The following is a 21,112-nucleotide window of genomic DNA, read 5'->3' on the forward strand; positions in this document are numbered from 1 at the left end:
GTTCATGTCTTGAAAACCAAAGCAATTAAATCACATGGAGATATTTTTACATAAATATCAATAAATTCACTGATTTTAGACAAATCCTGCAAACTGTTTCCCTGAGATCAAGTGGTAGAATTTTGAATATTAAGTGTAACCTCCCATTTCCGGAATCAGCTGTATCAGAGGTTGACGATGCATGAAGAATCAAGGGAGTAAATTGTAACCTTGTTTTAGGCTTAGTCTAAAGTCATGTAAGATGTCAAGAACTTATGATAGTTCTACATTTAAGTCATAAATTATGATTCTTCTTCATCGATTTCATGAACTTATGATAGTTCTTTTTTAAGTTCTACTGGAATCCATTGATTAATATTGAACAGTAACATAGACAAGCCTACCATTATTCCACCCCTTGACAGCTGGGACATACATGCTGGAGTCTGAGTCACACTGCGGAGACCTGAGATATGCCCCGACACCAAGCTGCTCCAGCAGCTGAGATGAGATGGCAGACGACAACTTGGATGCTCCGGTTGCCTTGAGATCTTTCAGGAAGTTTTCCAGGGAGAAATCTGTGGATGAATGTGACTCTATCAAACACATATAACTGAAGTAACAGCAATACTACATTTTTGGAGGCAAATGTTCCTTTTCAGACAACTGCTGCTATATCAGAAAGTTCTTCCAAAGTGGCCTAAGGAATCTTACAGTCACCAGGCTTTGGTTCATATCATTCATGCAGGAAGTACATGCAATACCTTCAAAGTCAACAAACTTTGAAAAGAGTATGACACATAATCTGGGGTGCAATCACTTAAGATCAACAATTTCTGGTGTATGTAGTGTCTGTGTGAATTTGATATCTTATCAGTCAGGATGTTGGCAATGTTGATTATTTCATATCATTGTTTAAGCAGAGACTTTCGGATAATCTTAAACAATGTTGGTCCACTTCAATTCAAAATTCTAATAAGTGTTTTTATTACTCCCAATTTAAGACATTTTTAAATGTGGAAAGGTATTTAAATTCTGATATCCTTTACATCTCACATCTGCACTCTCTAAATTTAGATGTGGTAATTTTAATTTAGCTGTTGAAACTGGAAGATACAATAAAGTTAATTACAATGAGAGATTATGTTTATTTTGTAAATTGGACGACAAAAATGTTATTGAAGATGAATTCCATGTACTCTTTAAGTGTGAACGCTTTTCTGATTTAAGGTTAAGATATATTCAGAAATATTTGACTGATTTTGATCCAAATGCCAATTTTATTAACATTATGAAAACACATAATGATTGTATCATAAGAGATGTCAGTATTTTTCTGTATCATGTACTTCAGCGCACTAGAAATGTTCCTCTTATACAGCATGTGCACTAAACTATCTATATCATATGCAAATGACTGTATGATGGGCCTGTGGCCTTTTACTGAATAAACTTGTCAGTCCATCTGTCTGTCTGAATATCTAATGATCAAGCTCCAATGTTGAAACATCAATATCAACAGATAGAACCCAGAAACATAACTAGGAACAAGTGAATTAATGCTGTTTAACACTGCAGTCAACAATTTTCAAACTTCATCACAGCACATTGTAAATAATCAAGTCTGAAGATGATACACAAAGATACAACCACCAACCCTGACCAGAGTAAATAGGTAAGTCTGAACAACCCCAAACAGTGACAAAGGCACACACCATATCCACCAGACACACCAGTTCTTGTATGACTGATTAATTATACCCATTCCTGGACAATTCTGAAACTGTCTGACCCACCTTTCAGGGCTACAGTACTGTCCCAGTCACACAGAAGCTTGGGGATCTTGACGTCCTTCAACACAGGGAAGGACAGCAGACATGAGTCTTCCTCAAAACACACACTGACATTCAGGTTGATGAGGAACTTCTTCTCCCCGAACAGCTCGTCTATCATGAAGCTGGTGGAAGAAGGTAGAGATGACACAATTATGACAATTTGTTTTGAATGTATAGTGAGATAAGATCTGAGCTTTGAATGATAAGCATTGGGATTTGAGCTTGAATAGTAACCAATGGCATTTGAGCTTGAAATAGTAACCAATGGGATTTGAGCTTGAAATAGTAACCAATGGCATTTGTGCTTGAAATAGTAACCAATGGGATTTGAGCTTGAATAGTAACCAACAGGATCTGAGCTTGAAATAGTAACCAATGGGATTTGAGCTTGAAATAGTAACAAATGGGATTAGAGCTTGAATAGTAACCAATGGGATTAGAGCTTGAATAGTAACCAATGGGATTTGAGCTCAAATGGATCAAAGGAAAACTGATCAAATGTATGAGTAAGGACTGGTCAATTCTCTGTGTGTGTGCATGTGTATCTTGCACCACTTGGTTATTTAATCATCCGACATGTTAGCTGTGCCTTCTGTTAAGTCACATTCTAAACTGTTATGTGCATCGCCTACTTTTATTAAAATTCTGGTAGTCAGCCTCTGAGCTGCATCACTCCACTGCAACTTCATCAAGGTAAAGGGACAAATAACAGCCAAAGCTGACAAAACTAACCCATTCGGGAACTATACTCATTTCAATGACACATGATATTATTCGTTGGTTAAACTATTCAGGGAGGCCCAAATGGTTGCATTGTGTGGTTCCTTAAATGCAATCAATATTAACAATAGTAAATGATTTTAAATTTATTAAAAATATGCAAAAAAATAGAATAGATATACTCACTCAGCATGTATGACTCCTTTCAAAGTGAAGTGTTCAACCTGGCCTGAAAGTATTGAAGAGTAAAACATCACATTCATCCATGTCACAACCACAACGAAGCAACAGTGTTAGTAAGTGCAATTCTACTTCAGGATCAGGGAATTCCACAAAAATTGATAAGCTGCTCCATTCTCCATTCTCACTTTATCAGGTCAAGAATTTTGTAGAAAGTGGAAAATGTCTAAAATCTGCATCACCTCCAGCTCTGCTCTGACTTACCCCATCTGTAAGTGAAGAGGGTCCTTGTAAATACCAGCTTCTCAATGCCCATGGTGAACGTGTAGGTACAGGGATCAATGCCGATCTTGACATTGAAGGATCTCCGATGAAGCCGATAAACATACAACACTCTACAGTGCCACATGGGTCGGACAGATGACAGGTCACCCCCGACGGCAGAGACGGCAGCGTCAAACTGGCAGGACAGTCTGTGATAATGATAATAATGATAATAACAAAGACACTTATATGGCGCTGAACTCCATATCGCAGAGGGCATGCTCAAAGAGCAAGGAAAAAATGGATGACCAATTGTCAGTGATTATTAAAGAAATGGGTCTTTAGGTCATATTTAAATGAAGTCAAGGAAGAGGCACATCTGAGGTGAAGTTGAAGAGAGTTCCACAGCACAGGAGCAGAGTGCTTGAAGGATCTGGCACCAAATGTTTTCAATGTGTAGGGAGGCACAGAAAGCAGGATGTATGGTCAAAACAAACTTAGGCATGGTGTCTTTTCCAGGACTAGCAAACAAACACTAATTAAAGGGATGAAACCCTTTCCATAATCATTCTGAATGAGTCACATTTTACACTGCTCTTATTCCAGCTGTATCTTGTTGAGGGACACCAGAAATGGGCTTCACACAATCAGGAATGCATTCATCTTTTCACAAAACTGGGCCGATTGGCTCACATCTGTTTGAACACATGCCAACATGTTTGACAATTTGTTTCAAGTTTATGACCTCATCATCTTAGCACTACATGATTCAATACCATAATTGTTCAATCAGAAAAATTATTATAAACAGTTTCATTAGAACCAATAGCATTCAGATTAACAGTGTTTTACTTAATCCATTGTTCCAGCTACTAACCAGTCTTGTATCCAATTATCACAATAATGTGTACAAAAACATCAGTTTATGTGAGGTTACTTCACCAAGTAGTGTAATTGCCAACAACAGGGTTTTCCCTCAAAATATGGGAGTCCTGGGGACACCTAATTGGTAGTTTTAAGGGTTCTTGCAGGCAATACGAGGGTCCTGTGAAGTAATGGTTTAGAGAATTGTATGTTTTAATAATTTTCTAGAGCCTGGAATGAATCATTGATCATGTGGACTGATGGATGAAATGATGCATGTTACTGCTCTGTAAGAAACAACCAAACACTTAGCAGAGTCAGAGATATGTACAGTGAATAATATTGTGCATCCCTGTGAAAATAGTGATTTCTTTTCTGCGTTGACACTCTAATTTGTGCATGGACGCACATTTGCACATCCCGTAAAAGCCTGCAACAAGTCTCCTCACCCTTCTTCCATCCTCCAACAGCTCCAGCATATGGTGCTGCATCTGCCTGACACTGAGGATCCTTCAGGTACTGTGTGATCTGCAGTTCATCCAGGAGCTTGGACAGAAGGACGCCGGTCACCTGTGAACCCACTGCAGAACCACTCTCTGCCAACCATGTCTTCAGGGAAAAGCCTTAAGACAAAAGGAACAGGAAGTTGGTCCATACTGATACTGATATTCAAAATACAACACAGTTGGTTGGCCCAAACTCATATTGATATTACAAATTGCAAACCATATTTCCAACCCCAAAGTGTAATGTTTATCAATGTACAAAACCAAAACTGTATCCATAAAATCTTGCTTTTCCTATGTACCCAGAATAACATATAAAGGCACAATTGATTGTTAAACCAACATGAAACCTGTGGGAATTTGTGGTCTGAACCTAGTTCCCCAGCTGCGCATTACCAAAACACAACAGGTGCTTGATAATGTACTGTGTAGACAGATGTTCATGATATCAATCCCCGGGTTCCTGATTCAGGCTCAATTACGTACAAGCCTCCACCATAGATATGTAGTGGGGACAACGATAAGTGCAGCCTGACACAACAAACAAACAAACAAACAAACAACTCATGCCACAGTTAACAACAGTGCTTACCTTTCAGAGACAGCTTGTCCTCCCAGTTGCAGAGAATCTTGGGGAATTTAGCCTCGGTAATGATGGGAACAGACAACAGACATGTGGACTCTGCCTCAAAGCACAGGGACACATTCAGACTAACCAGGAACTTCCGCTCCCCTTTTAAGTCATCAATTTTAAATCTGAAAAACATCAAGCATTGATATACAATGAGAAGCGAAAATATACAGTGAATGAGCTAGGTTTCAACATTGTTTTGATTTCAGTTATATCAGGATGGGATAGTTTAATGTTGTAGTAAAGCCGAAAGTGAAACAGGACTTTAGATGTTTATTGTTTTGTTGAAATCCAAAGCTATGATTATGATGCTGACTAAGAGATAATGAGGATCAGGGACCCAGGATCAAAGGATCCTGTACGTGTGAGGGAAGAAATGCTTGAGCCATTTGTGTGCTAGAAAAGTGTATACTTTTCATGATATGAACTGAACTGTTTCATATACATAATGAGCAGTATGACAATTTTTTAATTTGGATACGTACAGAAGGAGAACTGGAAGATTGTGAACATCCATTGTGATACTGCTTCTCTGTGTCTTTGATGATGACACAAAAGTGATATCATTTAATATTCTGGTTTGTTAACGTGTATCTAATTTGCTAAAAAACAACAGGAAATTCAAACACTTACTCAATTCGAACCACTCCATTTAAGTTAAATTGCTCCCATTCACCTGAAACAAAGAAGAACAATCAACATATGTCCACAAAATTGAGACAAAATTGTCTGGAATTCCCAACTGATGAGTAAGGATTCTTCCAGATGAATGTATTCTGTGCCCTAAACACAGTCCTGTAGGCAGGGTCCAGACTTCTGAGGTATTGGTTCTTACGGTCAGACCAATTCTATTTCTTGTTTTACAGATCCGCCGGTCGTATTGTTTCAAGAATAAAAAAAAAAAAGTATTTTTCCCGCTCCCCTAAAGAAATCCTAATGTTTTCATTGGCCAAAAATGTAAAGTTGGAAGAAATTTTTTTAGATGTTTTTTTGCCCCATATACCCTTCATAAAAAGCCAAAGTAAAATACTTTTAGTATTTAAAAGGAATATTACTTTGACTGGTGAGTTTTTGTAAAAAAAAATTCCCTCCTGCCTTTAGGTCTTCAGAGGACAAAAATCTGTCAAACAAGAAATGAAATTGGTCTGGCCTAAATAACATGTAATAGTGTAATTGCCAAATATCACTAATGTTCATTGACCAATCACTATAATTCTCACCACATTTATGCCAAATGGAATCTGTTCGGGAAGATAATATTGACATTTTACATTTGAAGAGGAATGGGTATGGCCTAATCCCTCTCATGTGGGTCAGTGTCTATTTCAAAATGCCCAATCAGCAATCTTGCAGATTTCCCCTAATTTATGTTTTTGATGTTTATTACATAATTTCTGGGAGATTATTGCAAGAATTAACAAGAATTTCTCACATAATTACATTCCCCACATATTGGCTCGCAACATATAGCTCTAGAAATCTGTTTTACAACCTATGTGACATACATACCCCACTTGTAGTTAAAGAGTGCTGTCTTGAAGACCAGATTCTCTATGCCGACTGTGAGAACATAGTCACACGTGTTCAGTAGTATCTTGGCGTTGAAGGACATCCCTAAGCTGGCAGCAGTCACACAACAGTCAAGCCCAGTGCAGTAGTCCGGGATATGGCAGGACAGGGAGTTGGGCAGACTTGGGAGGGCCAGGTTCCGGGGACAAGCTGAAGAAGTTGTAGGATTAGATATGTAAGCTGGTTTACCACTATCGTCAAGGACAAGGTATGATACTTTTGTCCTTACAAAATGTTAGATCTTATGACTATATTTTCACTTTGTGTTTAAGACACTATTGATAACAAATGAGTGTAAAGCCAGACATGAAAGACAAACATGTTCATAAATCTGCTGAAGCCTAAAAATTGAAGAGTGGAAAAAAAAAGAAAAAAAAAGAAAAGCATTTTCAACTTATATTCTGCTGACAAGAAATAGTAAATAACCTTGCATACTTTTGTTATCAATATCAATAAATTATCAAAAAATACATTAAACTTAAGTAAACAACTCTTCCCCATACTCTCTTCACCTACCTGTATTCCACCCGTTGCTATCTGCCTTGTATATTCCAACCTGTCTGTTACACATGGGCTCAAGCAGGTACTGAGAGATACCCAGCGCCTCAGCCAGCTGGGACCTCAACAGGGAGGTCAGTGACCCTGGGCCAATATTCTGCTGACTCAGCCAGTTGCCAAGAGAGAAACCTAGAGAGGCATCACAGATTAATTTTAACATTAAGAGATTAATATATTATGGATATTTTTATCATAATACAGTGAGACCCTTATACTGCACTCTTGCCACTATTTTTAACAGATATGAAGATGAGGTAGCTTGACCAGAAAATCCAGTGATCAACTGCATGAACATTGATCTACGCAATTACCATTTTAATGATTTGTCAATCAAGTCGATGAGTCTGACCACCCGATCATGTTAGTAACCACTTTCGACAAGCATGGGTTACTGAAGAAAGATTCTACCCCGGATCTTCATGGGTCAGATCTGAGCAAGGTAATGAGTACAGTATAGGGCATTGGTGAGTCTCACCTTCATGTGTGGTGAAATGAGGTTTAACTTCACCTTCAAGAATATTTCACTTATAAAACGATATGCCTGCAGGCGAGTGAGGGCTAATATTACCCACTATTAATGGTAGGGGTGGGTATTGCAGAGAATTTTCATATTGCGATATATTGCGATGCGAAAGCATGTATTGCTATATGTATTGCAATATATTGCATAAAGTATTTTTAAACAAAAACTACTTATAATCGAGTTACTTCTTGATTTATAGAGCTAAAACACAACAAAATCACTAGGCTTGATTAAGCTTTAATAACAACTTTTAATCATGATAAAATAAAAATGTGAATAATATTTGGCACAAATGATACAAGGACATATCCGAACATTTCCGAGTGTTAAGAAGTTTTCCGAATGCAAGTCAAAATACGGTTTTCAATCAGCGTATCGCAATACATATCGTTTTCATGTCTGAACCGGTAAATACCGGTAAACCGTTTATATTGTGCAGCCCTAATTAATGGTGGTTTCATAGTACTTGCCCACTCTATACCATGCCACTGTGATATGACAACATGGATACCTTACTCAGACACAGAATACTGACTCTGCCACAGTCCTTGTTTTACCCCTGTAACATGCAAGGTAACAACAAGTACCATCCTATAACATCTCTTGAAACAGACAGGGGAGAGAACCACTGACCTTCCACTCCCCAGATGTTCTATCAATGAGACCACACAGAACGTCTTACCTTTAAGTGCTTTAGTTGAGTTCCAGTCACACAGTGGGTTGGGGAACCTGGCCTGGATCACTACAGGTACAGTGACCACGCAGGCCTTGTCTGCCTCAAAACAAGCGCTGATGTTCAGACTGACCAGGAACTGTTTCTCCCCCTCCAGGTTATCTATAGTGAAACTGTGCAGAGAAGAGGGAGTGAGAATAGTCTTAGGCACTTAGTCTCGTAATATTACAGGGGGGACACAAGGAATGGGTTGCTTTGTACCCACATGGGGAAAGGAACCCAAACCTTTGGTGTGAAGTGCAAAAGTTCTTACCATTAGGCTACCACTCTAAAGATTAAAATAAGTGAGTGTTATTTTCACAGCATGAGAGTATAATGTATCAGGAATGGCCAATAAGATGCATATAATCTAAATGATACAAGATCCCATGAAACAAATGACAAGTTATAGTCAAATCAAGATCTGAACCGATCAAATCTGGAATTCAGAGGCAAATCATTGGGGTTTCATCTGCTAAACTGGTATTTATGTACCCAAAACAATACCAAAGCTTGGAATAAGTATATCATAATAATGTTTATCATGTGGTATTCAAGACACAATTCCAACACTACAACTCAATACTCAGTTGTGACTTCATCAACGTCACCATCATTATGATGCATACGCCAAGGAATGTTTACATGTAAACAACGGGAAATAGCTCCATAAAAATGATTCAATAATCCAGAAATGTGTTAATCCCCAGTTAGGTACAGATGTTTTAAAGTGTCAGGACAATTTGAGTGATATAACAGGATTTGTAAATACTGAAAGGTTTACAAACGTAAAACCTGTATATGTTTTCTTTCATGGTTAGAAATGTTCCACTCACTCAGCCCTGAAGACACCCTTGAGGTTGAAGCTGTCAGGCGTTCCCCAACTGTATTTAAATAACATCTTCCGGAACTCCAGCTTCTCTATACCCAGAGTGAGGCTCATTCTGCACATGTCAAGGTCGACCTTGAAGTTGATGTTCTTGCTGATGAGGGGTACGTCGAGACAGCAGTCGATAGCAGTGCAGTGTTCAGGTACACTGCAGGACAGGGAGTTGGGCAGGGTGGGGAACGTTATGTCCAGGGGGCATGCTGAAAAGAACATCAGAGACATGGATTTTTGCAACATTTCTCTCAGTAAGATGTGTCAATCATAAGGAATTATTCAGCTAACACCCTGTAGCATTTGCTGCAGGTTCTCTATAATGCTGTGACATACCTGAGTTCCAGCCTGTCGGCCCTCGGGTTGCTAGGCTGCACGGTGTGTCTTGGAGATATGAGGCAAGTCCAAGTGTGTCCATTAGTTTGTCCACCAGCAGGTCACTCAGCCTGTCCGACAGCTGTGCTCCTTGTGTCGATACGAACTCCGTCAAGGAGAAATCTGGGGATTGAGTGTCACAGTTCTAATTTACTGGTTGTGAAGATGTTTTTCTGCCATGGATATGTCTATCAAACTGTGAATATGCCTAAATGGCACCTATAACTGCCACAATTTCCTCTGCTTATCACATGTAAGGAAACATCTGTCACACAGAGTGAGTGAATGAGTTTGGTTTTACGCCGCTTTTAGCAATATTCCAGCAATATCATGTTGAGGGACACCAGAAATGGGCTTCACACATTGTACCCATGTGGGCAATCAAACCCTGGCCTTCGGCGTGTTCCAAGGTAGGTGTTGATACTTTGTACTAACTACAATAAGACAAAAAAGTCCAAATGTTTTACCTTTGAGCTGTTTTGTGGCTTCCCAGTCACAGAAGGGTTTAGGCACCAACATATCTACAAAGATGGGCAGCTTGAACTGGCATTCTGCCCCTGCGGTAAGGCACACCTTCAGCTGGAGGTTGACCAGGAACTTCTTCTCCCCCGGCAGATTCTGTATGCTGAACTCAGCCTTGAACACTCCGCCTATGTCGATCTCCTCAGTTTTACCTGGGAAAACCATCATCTCAAATCAACAAAAGGAACAACATCAATGGAAATTAATGATAACAAAGGTTCATAAAACACCTGATGTTCTGTCTTTGATGGCATGTAGAAGCTGGATGAACAAGAAGACAGGTGACTACTCCATTAGAGCAAAAGGGAGGTAACTCATGGGTGAGTGTATTTTTACATCCGCTTCGGGAACTTTAAGTGTTCCACTACCATTCGAAAAGGAAAGGGAGATAAGCAAAAGATCACGAGTCAAGATAAGTAAAAATTATATTCATATTAACATGCCACAATCAACAAACCATTATAATTTTTTAAATTTTATTTTTTGTTATAGGATATTTATATAATGTACATATCCACGCAACTAGTACATACTCAAGGCGCTGGTATTTGTTCGCTTGATACTTTGACTTTATCAGGTAATAAAGGACACATTGACATTTCATCACCCTCAATTGACCTCACTTTGCTATCCTAGTCTGCCCCCTTGCATGAGTACTGTTAATTTAAGTCATGACAACATCATTTTATATTTGTTTTGAGCCTTAGATTAATAGTTGGTAAGTAATACATCTGGTAACTAAAAAAAGAAGTATAATTGTCTACCCCATGTACATTGTGATAAAGAACAGTTTTGACCTGAACTATTGCAGTCCAGGTGGAAATAACTTTAAAATTGCTAGTGTACTCCGGTACAGTGGCACATGTGAAATCACTTGCCCTGATAATTTTTTTCGTTTTTTCAACGTTTTCTTGTTGATTTTTTAAATAAACAACATAATTAACATTGGAATATCAACTGGACACCGGTACAGTGTGATATACAAATTTGCTTGCCCGACAGAAAAAAACACTGGACTTGGGCATCGGGCAATGGGTTATTTCCACCCCTGCAGTTAAAGCATGAGAACACTTGTGAGCTGTATTTGTTGGCACGTACCCCAATCATACTCAAACAGAGTATGGCTGAACTCCAATTTCTCAATCCCGACACTCATGTAGAAGTTACAGGAATCAATGAAGAGATGTGCGTTGAAATTACGTCTGATCTGCGGCACTTTGGCACAGCAAGAGATCCCCGTGCAGAAGTCACTGATGTAGCAGACGACATTTGAGGGCAGAGCAGGGAGGGTCATGTTCTCAGGACAATCTGGCAGGATGAAGAAGAAAATCACAACTGATGCTGCTGCTACTGTTGCATCCACACATGAGCAAAACTGGTTCAAGTCTTGATTACTATTCTTTAGTGTACACTTATCAGTAAGATGAAGAATAAATACAGTTATGTTTGAAATGAAATCTTAGAACATCAATGGGTCATAAAACAAATTGTTTGATCAGCATTCTAGAAGTAGGTGAGTCAATAATGAAGCATGTGACTTTATGGATAACAGCTTCTTGTTTATTGCATAGAGCGATGTTTCGGTGTAGATTCTTACACCATTAACAGGCAGTTGTTATCCATAAAGTCGTATGCGTTACTACTGGTAATAAAACAACATGACATTGTCAATGAAGGTTACAAATCACGTAAGTTACTCCAGAAATGAAGACTGATTTCTTGCTTGGACAGTTTTGTTATCTCTTTGTTAAAAGAAATTTATGATCTACTACTTTAAGGCATGGTTCATAAAACATGGACTTTTTGAGATGGTCTCCATAATTGGCCATGCTTTTGAAGATACCAATAACCTTTACACATAAACCCCAAAAATTCTTAGCATTTGTAGTGCTCATGGGGCTTGGGAAATATTTCAAAGTAGTAAGTTTTCAAGTCATCCTATGTATATACCGTTCTTCCAGCCTTGGATGGCTCCCTTGTATGGAGTGACGTAGGTCTCACACTGGTCATCCAGGAGGAACTTGTCTATACCCAGCTGCTCCAGCAGCACGGCAGACAGCGCAGCAGTTATCTCCCCTCCTCTTTCCTTCAGCCAGTTGTTCAGGGAGAAATCTAAACATGAGAATGGAATTAAGTTCATGCAACCAAAAAGTATGAATACACAATCTCTTAAGTTTCATCCATGGGAATGTGTCAATTTACACTTGACAAAGGGAACACAAAGCATGCGATCTAGACTACCAGTTGTAAGACTTCAATTTTGTGGAAGCTACAGTGGCTGAGCGGGTTAGATAAATGACTTTGTTTGATTAGATTGCTGACTATTAGGTGCTTGACGCAGATGGGAAACAACCCATCAAGTACCATAAAGTACTCAAGAGAACTAGAATTTGAGAAAGTGTAATCCCAAATATAACACATGTTCGACAAAAAGTAGTGAATATATATATTGTTTAACATCACACAAGGCATTTTTCCAGCTTTTAATATCAAGACAGCTGAAAATAATTTACACTGGATTAGACATTTCAAATTATTCTTCAATCCGCTGAATTTGATCTGATGACACGCCATCAGTCCCAGTGCCTCATAAAACAATTATTTCACATGACTTGTAGAAAAGGTATATGGTACTAAGAGGCAACTCACACCCTAACTTCATGGTGAACAGATAAAATAAGATACTGAGACTTTTGAAAAGGCATTGAGAGAACCATGGGTAAACAAAATAGACAAAAAAGCTTTAACATAATTCATACTGAACAGAATTTTTATATTGCAAACATTTTTCTTATTTAACATAACATAGTTATACCTGGTATTTTGAATCCCTGTATTGGAGCGCAGCCAGGCATTGGGAGCTGTGATTGGTCAAATATCTTCAGGTCCAGCTCACAGTCCCCACCCTGTAGACACAGACTCACGGTCAAGTCCACGATAAACATCTGCTGGGAAAGTATACGCTCGATCTTGAAACTGGGGAGAGAAAAAAGTCAGTATTTAACATAATGTGCCAATGGTGCTCTGTAATAGCGGTAAACTATCACATCAGTGAGTGAGTAAAAGTGTGGTTATGTCCAGTCACCTCAAGCAATAATCCAGCTATACCAGACAAAATAATGATCTCTTCACGAGTAGAGAATTTGAATGACAGCTTGACTAAATATTTATATATTTATATATTCTTCAAATGAGGTTCCCCCACCGTGATGTTGCTGCAATATTGTGCCAAAACTAGTCAGTGTCTTCTGTGTGCCACTATTGTCTCTTACCTAAAAGCTGAACATCAGCAAATGAACCCAAATATTTGTATTCTAATTTTTTTTTATTACCGTAAATGAATAAAAATGAAACCTAATCTGAAAAGTACTCACTTCATTTTTAAAACTGGAACTCCATCTATCGTAACCTCTGTCTCTGTCCCTGTTAAAAAGCAAGCATGGTTTAAATTTGATTTAAATTTCAAAATTTTAAAATAAGAATTTATTCACAAAGATGTGACAAAAGCCAATATAGTGTAGTGTAACATACAAGTCAACATTCATTTCAGCTGATCACACAATGCAGAGAAACAATTGTTACATCTTTTTCAGCCAATTATAATGTTCTGATACAATAAATTCCTTGGCTGGTTTCCACTGAAACCATGAATAAAATACCATGAAAATGAAGACATATACATGTATACCATCTATATGTATGACGGATAAGATACAGCATAAGTGGAATGTTCAAAGTGAAAATGATAAATATATGACACAATATATAATGTCAGTCCACATTATTCAAAGATACATACCCCATTTGTAATCCAGTATATTAAGCCTAAAGCTGAACTTTTTGATAGACCCCTCTATGTAGAAGTTGCACAGATCTATGGTGAAGGCGGTGTGGAGGGAGAGGTCGAGGAGGTTGCTGTGCATGCAGCAGTCGATGCCAAGACATTTGTCGTTGATGTAACAGTTGGCAGGAATGGTCAACTTCGTAATCCAGTAGGCTGAATCTATGTAGAAGTTGCACAGCTGTTGACCAGTGGGCAGTCTGAGAGACAATACAACACTTGGAGTAATTTTGTTCGGTCAAATTGCCCTTGAAGACACTTTGCAGATGAGTCCAGTATTCTTTGAGTGAGTGGGGGAGTATGGTTTTACGCTGCTTTAAGCAATATTCCAGCAATATCTCGTCGGGGTACAATAGAAATGGGCTTCACACATTGTACCCATGTGGGGAATCATTTTTGAACCATCACTTAAAACAATTAGAGTACAAAATATCAGAATGTCAATATCTACAAGAACATTGTTCTTCTTGCTCCTAATTTGTTTGAATGCTGAATAATGTTGAGCATTTTTTATTGTGCAAAAATATTAGTAGACTATTTTTTACTATTGTTACATGTTTAAGTGAGTGGGGGTTTATGATACATTTAGTTATGGTATTTCCATACCAGTTATCTCACACAAAGGGAGACTAAGAAGGGCGTTTTGCTGGACATGGACATCAAAACTAGTTTCAGAAATTCTTTTCTGAGAGAGAAAAAATGTTGAAAAGTCAAATTCTGTGGTACCAGCAGTGAACACTGACATGGATGCCTAAACAAATAAAGTGGTACACCTCGAGAGGGGATTGGAATCCGCAGCCACTACATCCATATGGGAGTGAGTGAGTGAGTTTAGTTTTACGTCGCACTCAGCAATATTCCAGCTATATGACGGTCGGTCTGTAAATAATCGAGTCTGGACCAGACAATCCAGTGATAAAAATGCGCAATTAGGAACCGATGACATGTGTCAACCAAGTCAGCGAGCCTGACAACCCCATCCCATTAGTCGTCTCTTATGACAAGCATGGGTTACTGAAGATCAATATTCTAACTCGGACCTTCACGAGTCAGGTATGCATATGGGAAACAGATATGTGATGAAGGGATGTTTTGGCCACTTAACAAAACGATTTCATACATGTTTTAAAGTGAAATTTAACATTGGATGTAGCCTACCATTCTTCCAGTTATCAGCATCTGCAGGCTGGTACTTGAGACTGGATCGGTCACAAGGAGGGTCCAGCATCTTATCTTTAATCCCCAGCTGCTCCAGAAGGAGGTTCACAGCAGCCTTGGCCAGACCTTGACCTAGATCTTGACCTTTGGCTTTGGCCCAGTCAGAGAGACTAAAATCTAAAATGAAATGACTGACTGAGTTTGGTTTTACGCCGCTTTTAGCAATATTCCAGCAACATCACGGCGGGGGACACCACAAATGGGCTTCACACATTGTACCCATGTGGGGATTCGAACCCGGGTCTTCGGCGTGACGAGCCAACGCTTTAACCATTAGGCTACCCCATGTCCTGTCAATGAAGTCACATAGTAGGCTTAATAATGGTACTTGATAAATTGAAATCTAGTTAAAAAACAACATAGCAACTGCCATAGAGGATATGCAAGATTTGCACAGCATCCATTTATGCAATTGGGACAGGATGACAAAGTGTCAACCAAGTCAGCAAGCCTGACCATCCAATCCTGTTAGTAGCTTCTTACGACAAGCATAGGTTACTGAAGATCAATTCTAGAGCGGATCTTCATAGGTCCAAACTGAAAGGAACCACTGATTCAGTTTCATAATAAATGTAGTTCATTATATGGATTTCGACTAAAACATATACAGGTAGTGGTCAGGAATGAAAACAAGTTAGTCCGCCACTTTGTCAGAAGCGTGTTTGCTATAAACATTGTTTCCTGTTATTTGAGACTGGATGAACAAATGATATCATGTTGTTAAGAAGTGATGGTACATTCAAAAGTGAATGAAAGGTTTGCTTGAATACTTTGTTGAAAATCAATACTTACTTCTCAGGTTGACCTTTGCGTCAAGGTCACAAATGAGCTGTGGAACTTCAGTACCAGTCATAACCGGAAGATCTATCATACAGTTGTCATTTTCAAAGCAAACTTGAACCTTCAAATCCAGGATGAACATCTTATCTTGTTTCTTCAGACCAAAACTGTAGAATAGAAAACAGATACAATTGTCTTCTATAAAAGTTATATTCCATCCAGCATATTTCAATTTCAGCCTACTTGACTTGAACGTCTCCAAGTCCATTTGGACTTGCAACCATACCTCTCTCAGTCAGTAAAGACCAAATTAATTACTGAATTGAATAATGTTACAAAAGCTGTTCCCATCTGAAATGTTTATTTTTTATTTAAGAATTTTAATAATAATATGAATTATATTTTAACTCACTCGATAATAAATACATCTGCAATAGTGACCCCTGTTGAGACTCCTGAAAATATATATTGAAACATCAGATTATTATCTATATAACACCTGTCTTGTCATCCTTCTGTGCTAAACATGCAAGTGGTAATTTAAAAACAAAATACATTGGAAGGACATTTTAATATGTATAATATTTTAAATATTATAGTAGGGTAGCCAGTCATACTATAAATGACACAGACAAACGAATATTCATTGAAAAACAGCAAAGTTCAACAGAAATATATTCAGCATTCATACATCTTTAGTGAGTATGATATTGCACCGCCTTTAGCAATATTCCAGCAATATCACGGTGGGGGACACCAGAAATGAGCTTCATACATTGTACCCATGTTGGAATTGAACCCGGGTCTTTGATGCAATGAGCATACACTTTAACCATTAGGCCACCCCATTGCATCTCATACGTCTTAAAGGAACACCTGGTGTCATCACTGATTTTCAGTAATCCATTTATATAATATCCATAAATATTTTGCATTTTACGCCAACTGGTATTTATTTCAGTAAATAATCACTACTGATCATTCTCTGGTTCTGAAGTTGTACATTTGTATGGTTAAACCACTGTTTGTGATAATGTTCATGATGTATTGAGATGTACCTGTGTTAAGGTTGACATTATCGCCCAGCATGTTGAAGGTGAAGTTTTTCTTCTCTACAGCCGCAAATATGAAGTAGTCACACATGTCGACATTAAGGATGGCGTTGAAGGACATTTGAAGAAAGGGGACATCAAAACAGCAGTCGATTTTGGTGCACGAGGCCGATAGATGGCAGTGCAATCCTTGAGGCAGTTTCGGGAGCTTCCGGATGCTCTTTGGACATTCTGGAAACAAAGTTGGTAATGAGTGACTGAGTGTGAATGAGTGAGTGAGTGTGTGAATGAGTGAGTATGTGAGTAAAGAATCTGAATTGTCTCATTTCGTGATTGACATCATGCACAATGACCCATGTCATCAGGAATGATGACGGGAAAAGTCTAATGATGTGGCAAGGACATCCTGTTCAGAAACATGTTTATTGCCACCAAAAAGACCTACTGAAGAACAAATCAGCCAAAAATGTTCAGCATTCTTCCATTTATCCACACTGGGGATTTAAAGTTCTAGAATCTCTACATTAAACATCTCCCCCCAAAACAACTCACCATTCCTCCATCCATCCACACTCGGGGTGTAGGGATCCCTCTGGACATCACACCTCTCCTCCTTCAAGTACTCAGCGATGCCAAACTTGTCCAGCAGCAGCCTTGCAGCAGACTGAGATAGAGCCTGGGCAGCATCCAGACCCAGTTCCTTTGTCCACTCTGACAGCGAGAAATCTGGAAGCAATGGAAATGAGGTAATGGTTCTTCTGTAAAGAGATACACAGACACCCAAAAATCTGAGAAACTTTGTTTGTGGCATCATCAAATGAAATATTGTGTGCTTGATTCCAGCAAGTCAAAACACATTTGTAAAAGGCCAATGGAGCATGAATAAAAACTGTCATGAAATTGATATCATACCTAATAAACCCAAAATAAAACAACAAAAATCAAAAGAAAGAAGAAAATACATACATTTGAAAAGAATATTGAGACATTATTATTGAGTAATAATACAAAATGCTGCATCACAAGCAGCCTACAAACAATCTATATATGCAAAAAAATTGAATCAGAAATGCATATCCTTTTCAACATAACTCTTGTTTTGGGGATGTATAACTGACTGAAGGGAGTTGTAGAATAAAAATGAGATCAAATGAAAATTAATAAAACATGTTCGATCACCTAAATGTAACCACTTAATGACTGAAACTCACTCTGTTTTGAGAACTCCACCAAAGCCTTGGCATCACATGCAGGTATCTTCTCCCCCTTCATCAGCTGTAGACCTCCGTCTGGGAAACAGAAGCCCTCGTCGTCTATCGGGATACACGTGGTCACGCTCAGGTCAATGATAAAACCCTGGCTGTACTTAGAAACGGAGAAGCTGAAAGAGACGTTGAAAATCACAGACTTGTCCACTAAACAATAATTATGTCAGATTACGAGTTCAATTTTCAGGGGGCTGTGCGATAGCCCAGTGGTTAAAGCATTCACTTGTCACGGTGAAGGCATAGGTTTGATCCTCCACATAAGTACAATATGTAAAGCCCATTTCAAGTGTCCCAATTCATGATACTGCTGGAGCATTGCTTGAAGCAGCAAAAAACCCATCTCACTCACTCATTTTTAAGCCAGCCATGTGTGTCTTGACGGAGAATGTAAATCTGACACACGTTGTAGACTGCCACAGTAGTGAACCATAGGTATGGTGATAACAATAGAAGTCAAAAGAGCCATTCCATATTCATGCCAAAAACAAAATCTATTGTATGATTCTGACTATTAAAATAACATTGATGTTAAAATAAAATGTTTGAAAGATCCACAGTTGATAATTGCACAAATGTTGATAAATTGTTTTGAAGTTTAAGGAATTTCTGGTGACATGACATGTATTATTATATTATACTCGTTCATTTTTCAATCAATAAAAATGGTTTGTGGAGTATAAACTTCACCTTATGACAGACCCTTGTATGAACAAGCTAAAGAAGTGATATGATTTGAACTTGCATGGATGAAAGCATTCATACTCCAGTCGACCTATACACTGTGAAAAGTTACTTCTTTAATACCCTGAATAGGCTAATAGCATCTCCTGATGGGTTGACCATTGTGATATATGAGTGATAGAGAACCCTGGGAGGTAACTCTTTGTCATAGGTGAAGGACATCATGTGCGTGAACCTATGTCCGACTGAGCGAAACAGTCAGCCATCTTGCCCTTCACAGCTTGGCAATGTAACTAAAACCTCAATAAATATATGATCCTATATAATGGCTTGTGATACCACGGAGACAACAACCATGTTATCTGAAGTATATTGAACAATTATTAATGTCATCTACCTTATGATGATAGGGGATGGGTCTCCTTCTCCAATTTCCAGAGCTGTTACACTGCCTGAAAAAATGAAAACAGGTTATAGGTTCCGTGATAACATCCGAACAGCAGACGAATCGTAGACACGAATGAATGTCAGCTTAACCTCACTAACACTTTGTGTGAGTCCTCAAAGCAATATTAAACAATTACCAACCAAGACAATAAGGCCAGACCAATTTTATTTCTTGTTTTACGGATCCGCCAGTCGTATTTTTGCAAGAATAAGAAAACATTTTTATAAAATTTTCCTAGCTCCAAAAATAAAATCCTTATGTTTTTATTGGCAAAGAATGTAAAGGTACAAAAAAGATTTTATTGATTATTTTTGCCCCATATACACATTATAACTTGCCAAAAATAAAATACTTTTAGTATGCAAAAGAAATATTACTTTGACTGGTGATTTATATTTTTTTCCCTCCTGCCTTTAGGTTTTCTGAGGACAAAAATCCGTAAAACAAAAAATAAAATTGGTCTGGCCTAAGCAATCAATGCAGAGAATCATTTCATTCAAAACATTATAACTTATCAACTTCTTTTCCACACATGACAAATATGAGCAGTTATATTAACATATAATCAATAAGTTCTTTGAGTGAAGAACTTTATCTTCCGAATCGGTAAAGAACAAATAATAGAACAGTATTTCAGCCCATTACACAGTTCCAAAACATACATGATCATTGTGGAGCATATACTTTTATGTATGCTTCCTACCCATTCAACTTTTTAAAGTCAAGAGATATAAAACATTAACAAAGTATGACAGAAATCACATATGGGGCTTTCAAAATACAACTATTCACAACATTTCTTTGTGAACTTATTTCTTGGATTTTCCATTCACAAAATATTGAACTAATACCAAACAATTTCACATGATCCTTAGCGGATATATTTGTGAAGATTCTTTAATATCATCAATATCTAATTCTGCAAGTCCAATAATATGACATGTACATCTTACCCCAGTTATATTCCAGAAGCGTTTCTTTATGATAATACGACCCAAATCCAACCTCCACTGTAAAATTACATGGCTCGAACTTGAGGAAGAAAGGGATGCTCTTGAGAAGAGGCTGGTCAAACAGAGGTATGTTAAAGACGAAGTCCACACAGCACTGGACACCAAAGCAGTTCTCTGGCAGACCACAGGTGACCTTGTCCTGGAAGCTTGAGGGCAGATAGTTGGTGATGTTGGGGAGCTGCCAGGGGCAGTCTGGAATGTAATGAGTTTTACTGGATGTATAATCCAATGATTATTGTAACAGAACACAGCAAATAAGGCATACATAATTTTCCCTTTGTTGCGTCTGTAGAGCCTATCGGATAATTGCGTGGAAGAACAGAAGTTTTACGAGGTTAAAGGTATCACATGGTATAATCATCAATAAAATTGGAGAGTTTAAAAAAACACAACAATTCTTTTTCTTCATGATGCACATTTACCTGCTGGTGATGATCCCAGTGAACAAGGGCCATTAGTAAATACGGTCTGAAAGGGAACAAAATAATTAACATTATGGAAATCATGTAATTGAAAGATTGTTTGGTTGTTTGTTTGTTTGTTGTCTAACGCTGCACTCAGTTACAGGGTAGCAGCCTACAAATAATCAAGTCTGGACCAGACAATCCAGTGATCAACAGCACAAGCATTGATCTATGCAATTAGGATATGATGTCATGTGTCAACCAATCAACCTGATGCCTTTAGTCGCCT

The 21,112-nt window shown here is 38.2% G+C and overlaps 1 protein-coding gene across 1 annotated transcript in view; it reads right to left on the reverse strand.

Moving 5' to 3' along the window:
• The window catches only part of LOC124265896, a 124,597-nt gene that overhangs the window by 61,607 nt on the left and 41,878 nt on the right, over nucleotides 1-21,112 (reverse strand). The window contains 28 exon segments of the mRNA XM_046700748.1: nucleotides 384-557; nucleotides 1,776-1,936; nucleotides 2,721-2,763; nucleotides 2,979-3,074; nucleotides 3,077-3,187; nucleotides 4,292-4,465; nucleotides 4,941-5,104; nucleotides 5,613-5,655; nucleotides 6,489-6,698; nucleotides 7,065-7,235; nucleotides 8,312-8,475; nucleotides 9,178-9,430; nucleotides 9,558-9,719; nucleotides 10,064-10,270; nucleotides 11,217-11,426; nucleotides 12,069-12,230; nucleotides 12,934-13,094; nucleotides 13,493-13,541; nucleotides 13,918-14,121; nucleotides 15,118-15,294; nucleotides 15,970-16,124; nucleotides 16,370-16,412; nucleotides 17,016-17,240; nucleotides 17,562-17,735; nucleotides 18,221-18,390; nucleotides 19,356-19,410; nucleotides 20,360-20,611; nucleotides 20,842-20,887. Of these exon segments, the coding sequence (XP_046556704.1) occupies nucleotides 384-557; nucleotides 1,776-1,936; nucleotides 2,721-2,763; nucleotides 2,979-3,074; nucleotides 3,077-3,187; nucleotides 4,292-4,465; nucleotides 4,941-5,104; nucleotides 5,613-5,655; nucleotides 6,489-6,698; nucleotides 7,065-7,235; nucleotides 8,312-8,475; nucleotides 9,178-9,430; nucleotides 9,558-9,719; nucleotides 10,064-10,270; nucleotides 11,217-11,426; nucleotides 12,069-12,230; nucleotides 12,934-13,094; nucleotides 13,493-13,541; nucleotides 13,918-14,121; nucleotides 15,118-15,294; nucleotides 15,970-16,124; nucleotides 16,370-16,412; nucleotides 17,016-17,240; nucleotides 17,562-17,735; nucleotides 18,221-18,390; nucleotides 19,356-19,410; nucleotides 20,360-20,611; nucleotides 20,842-20,887 (4,216 nt within the window).

The sequence above is a fragment of the Haliotis rubra genome, unplaced genomic scaffold, assembly GCF_003918875.1.
Source record: "Haliotis rubra isolate DU_JTF1 unplaced genomic scaffold, ASM391887v1 Scf122, whole genome shotgun sequence".
NCBI classification, from domain to species: Eukaryota; Metazoa; Mollusca; class Gastropoda; order Lepetellida; family Haliotidae; genus Haliotis; species Haliotis rubra.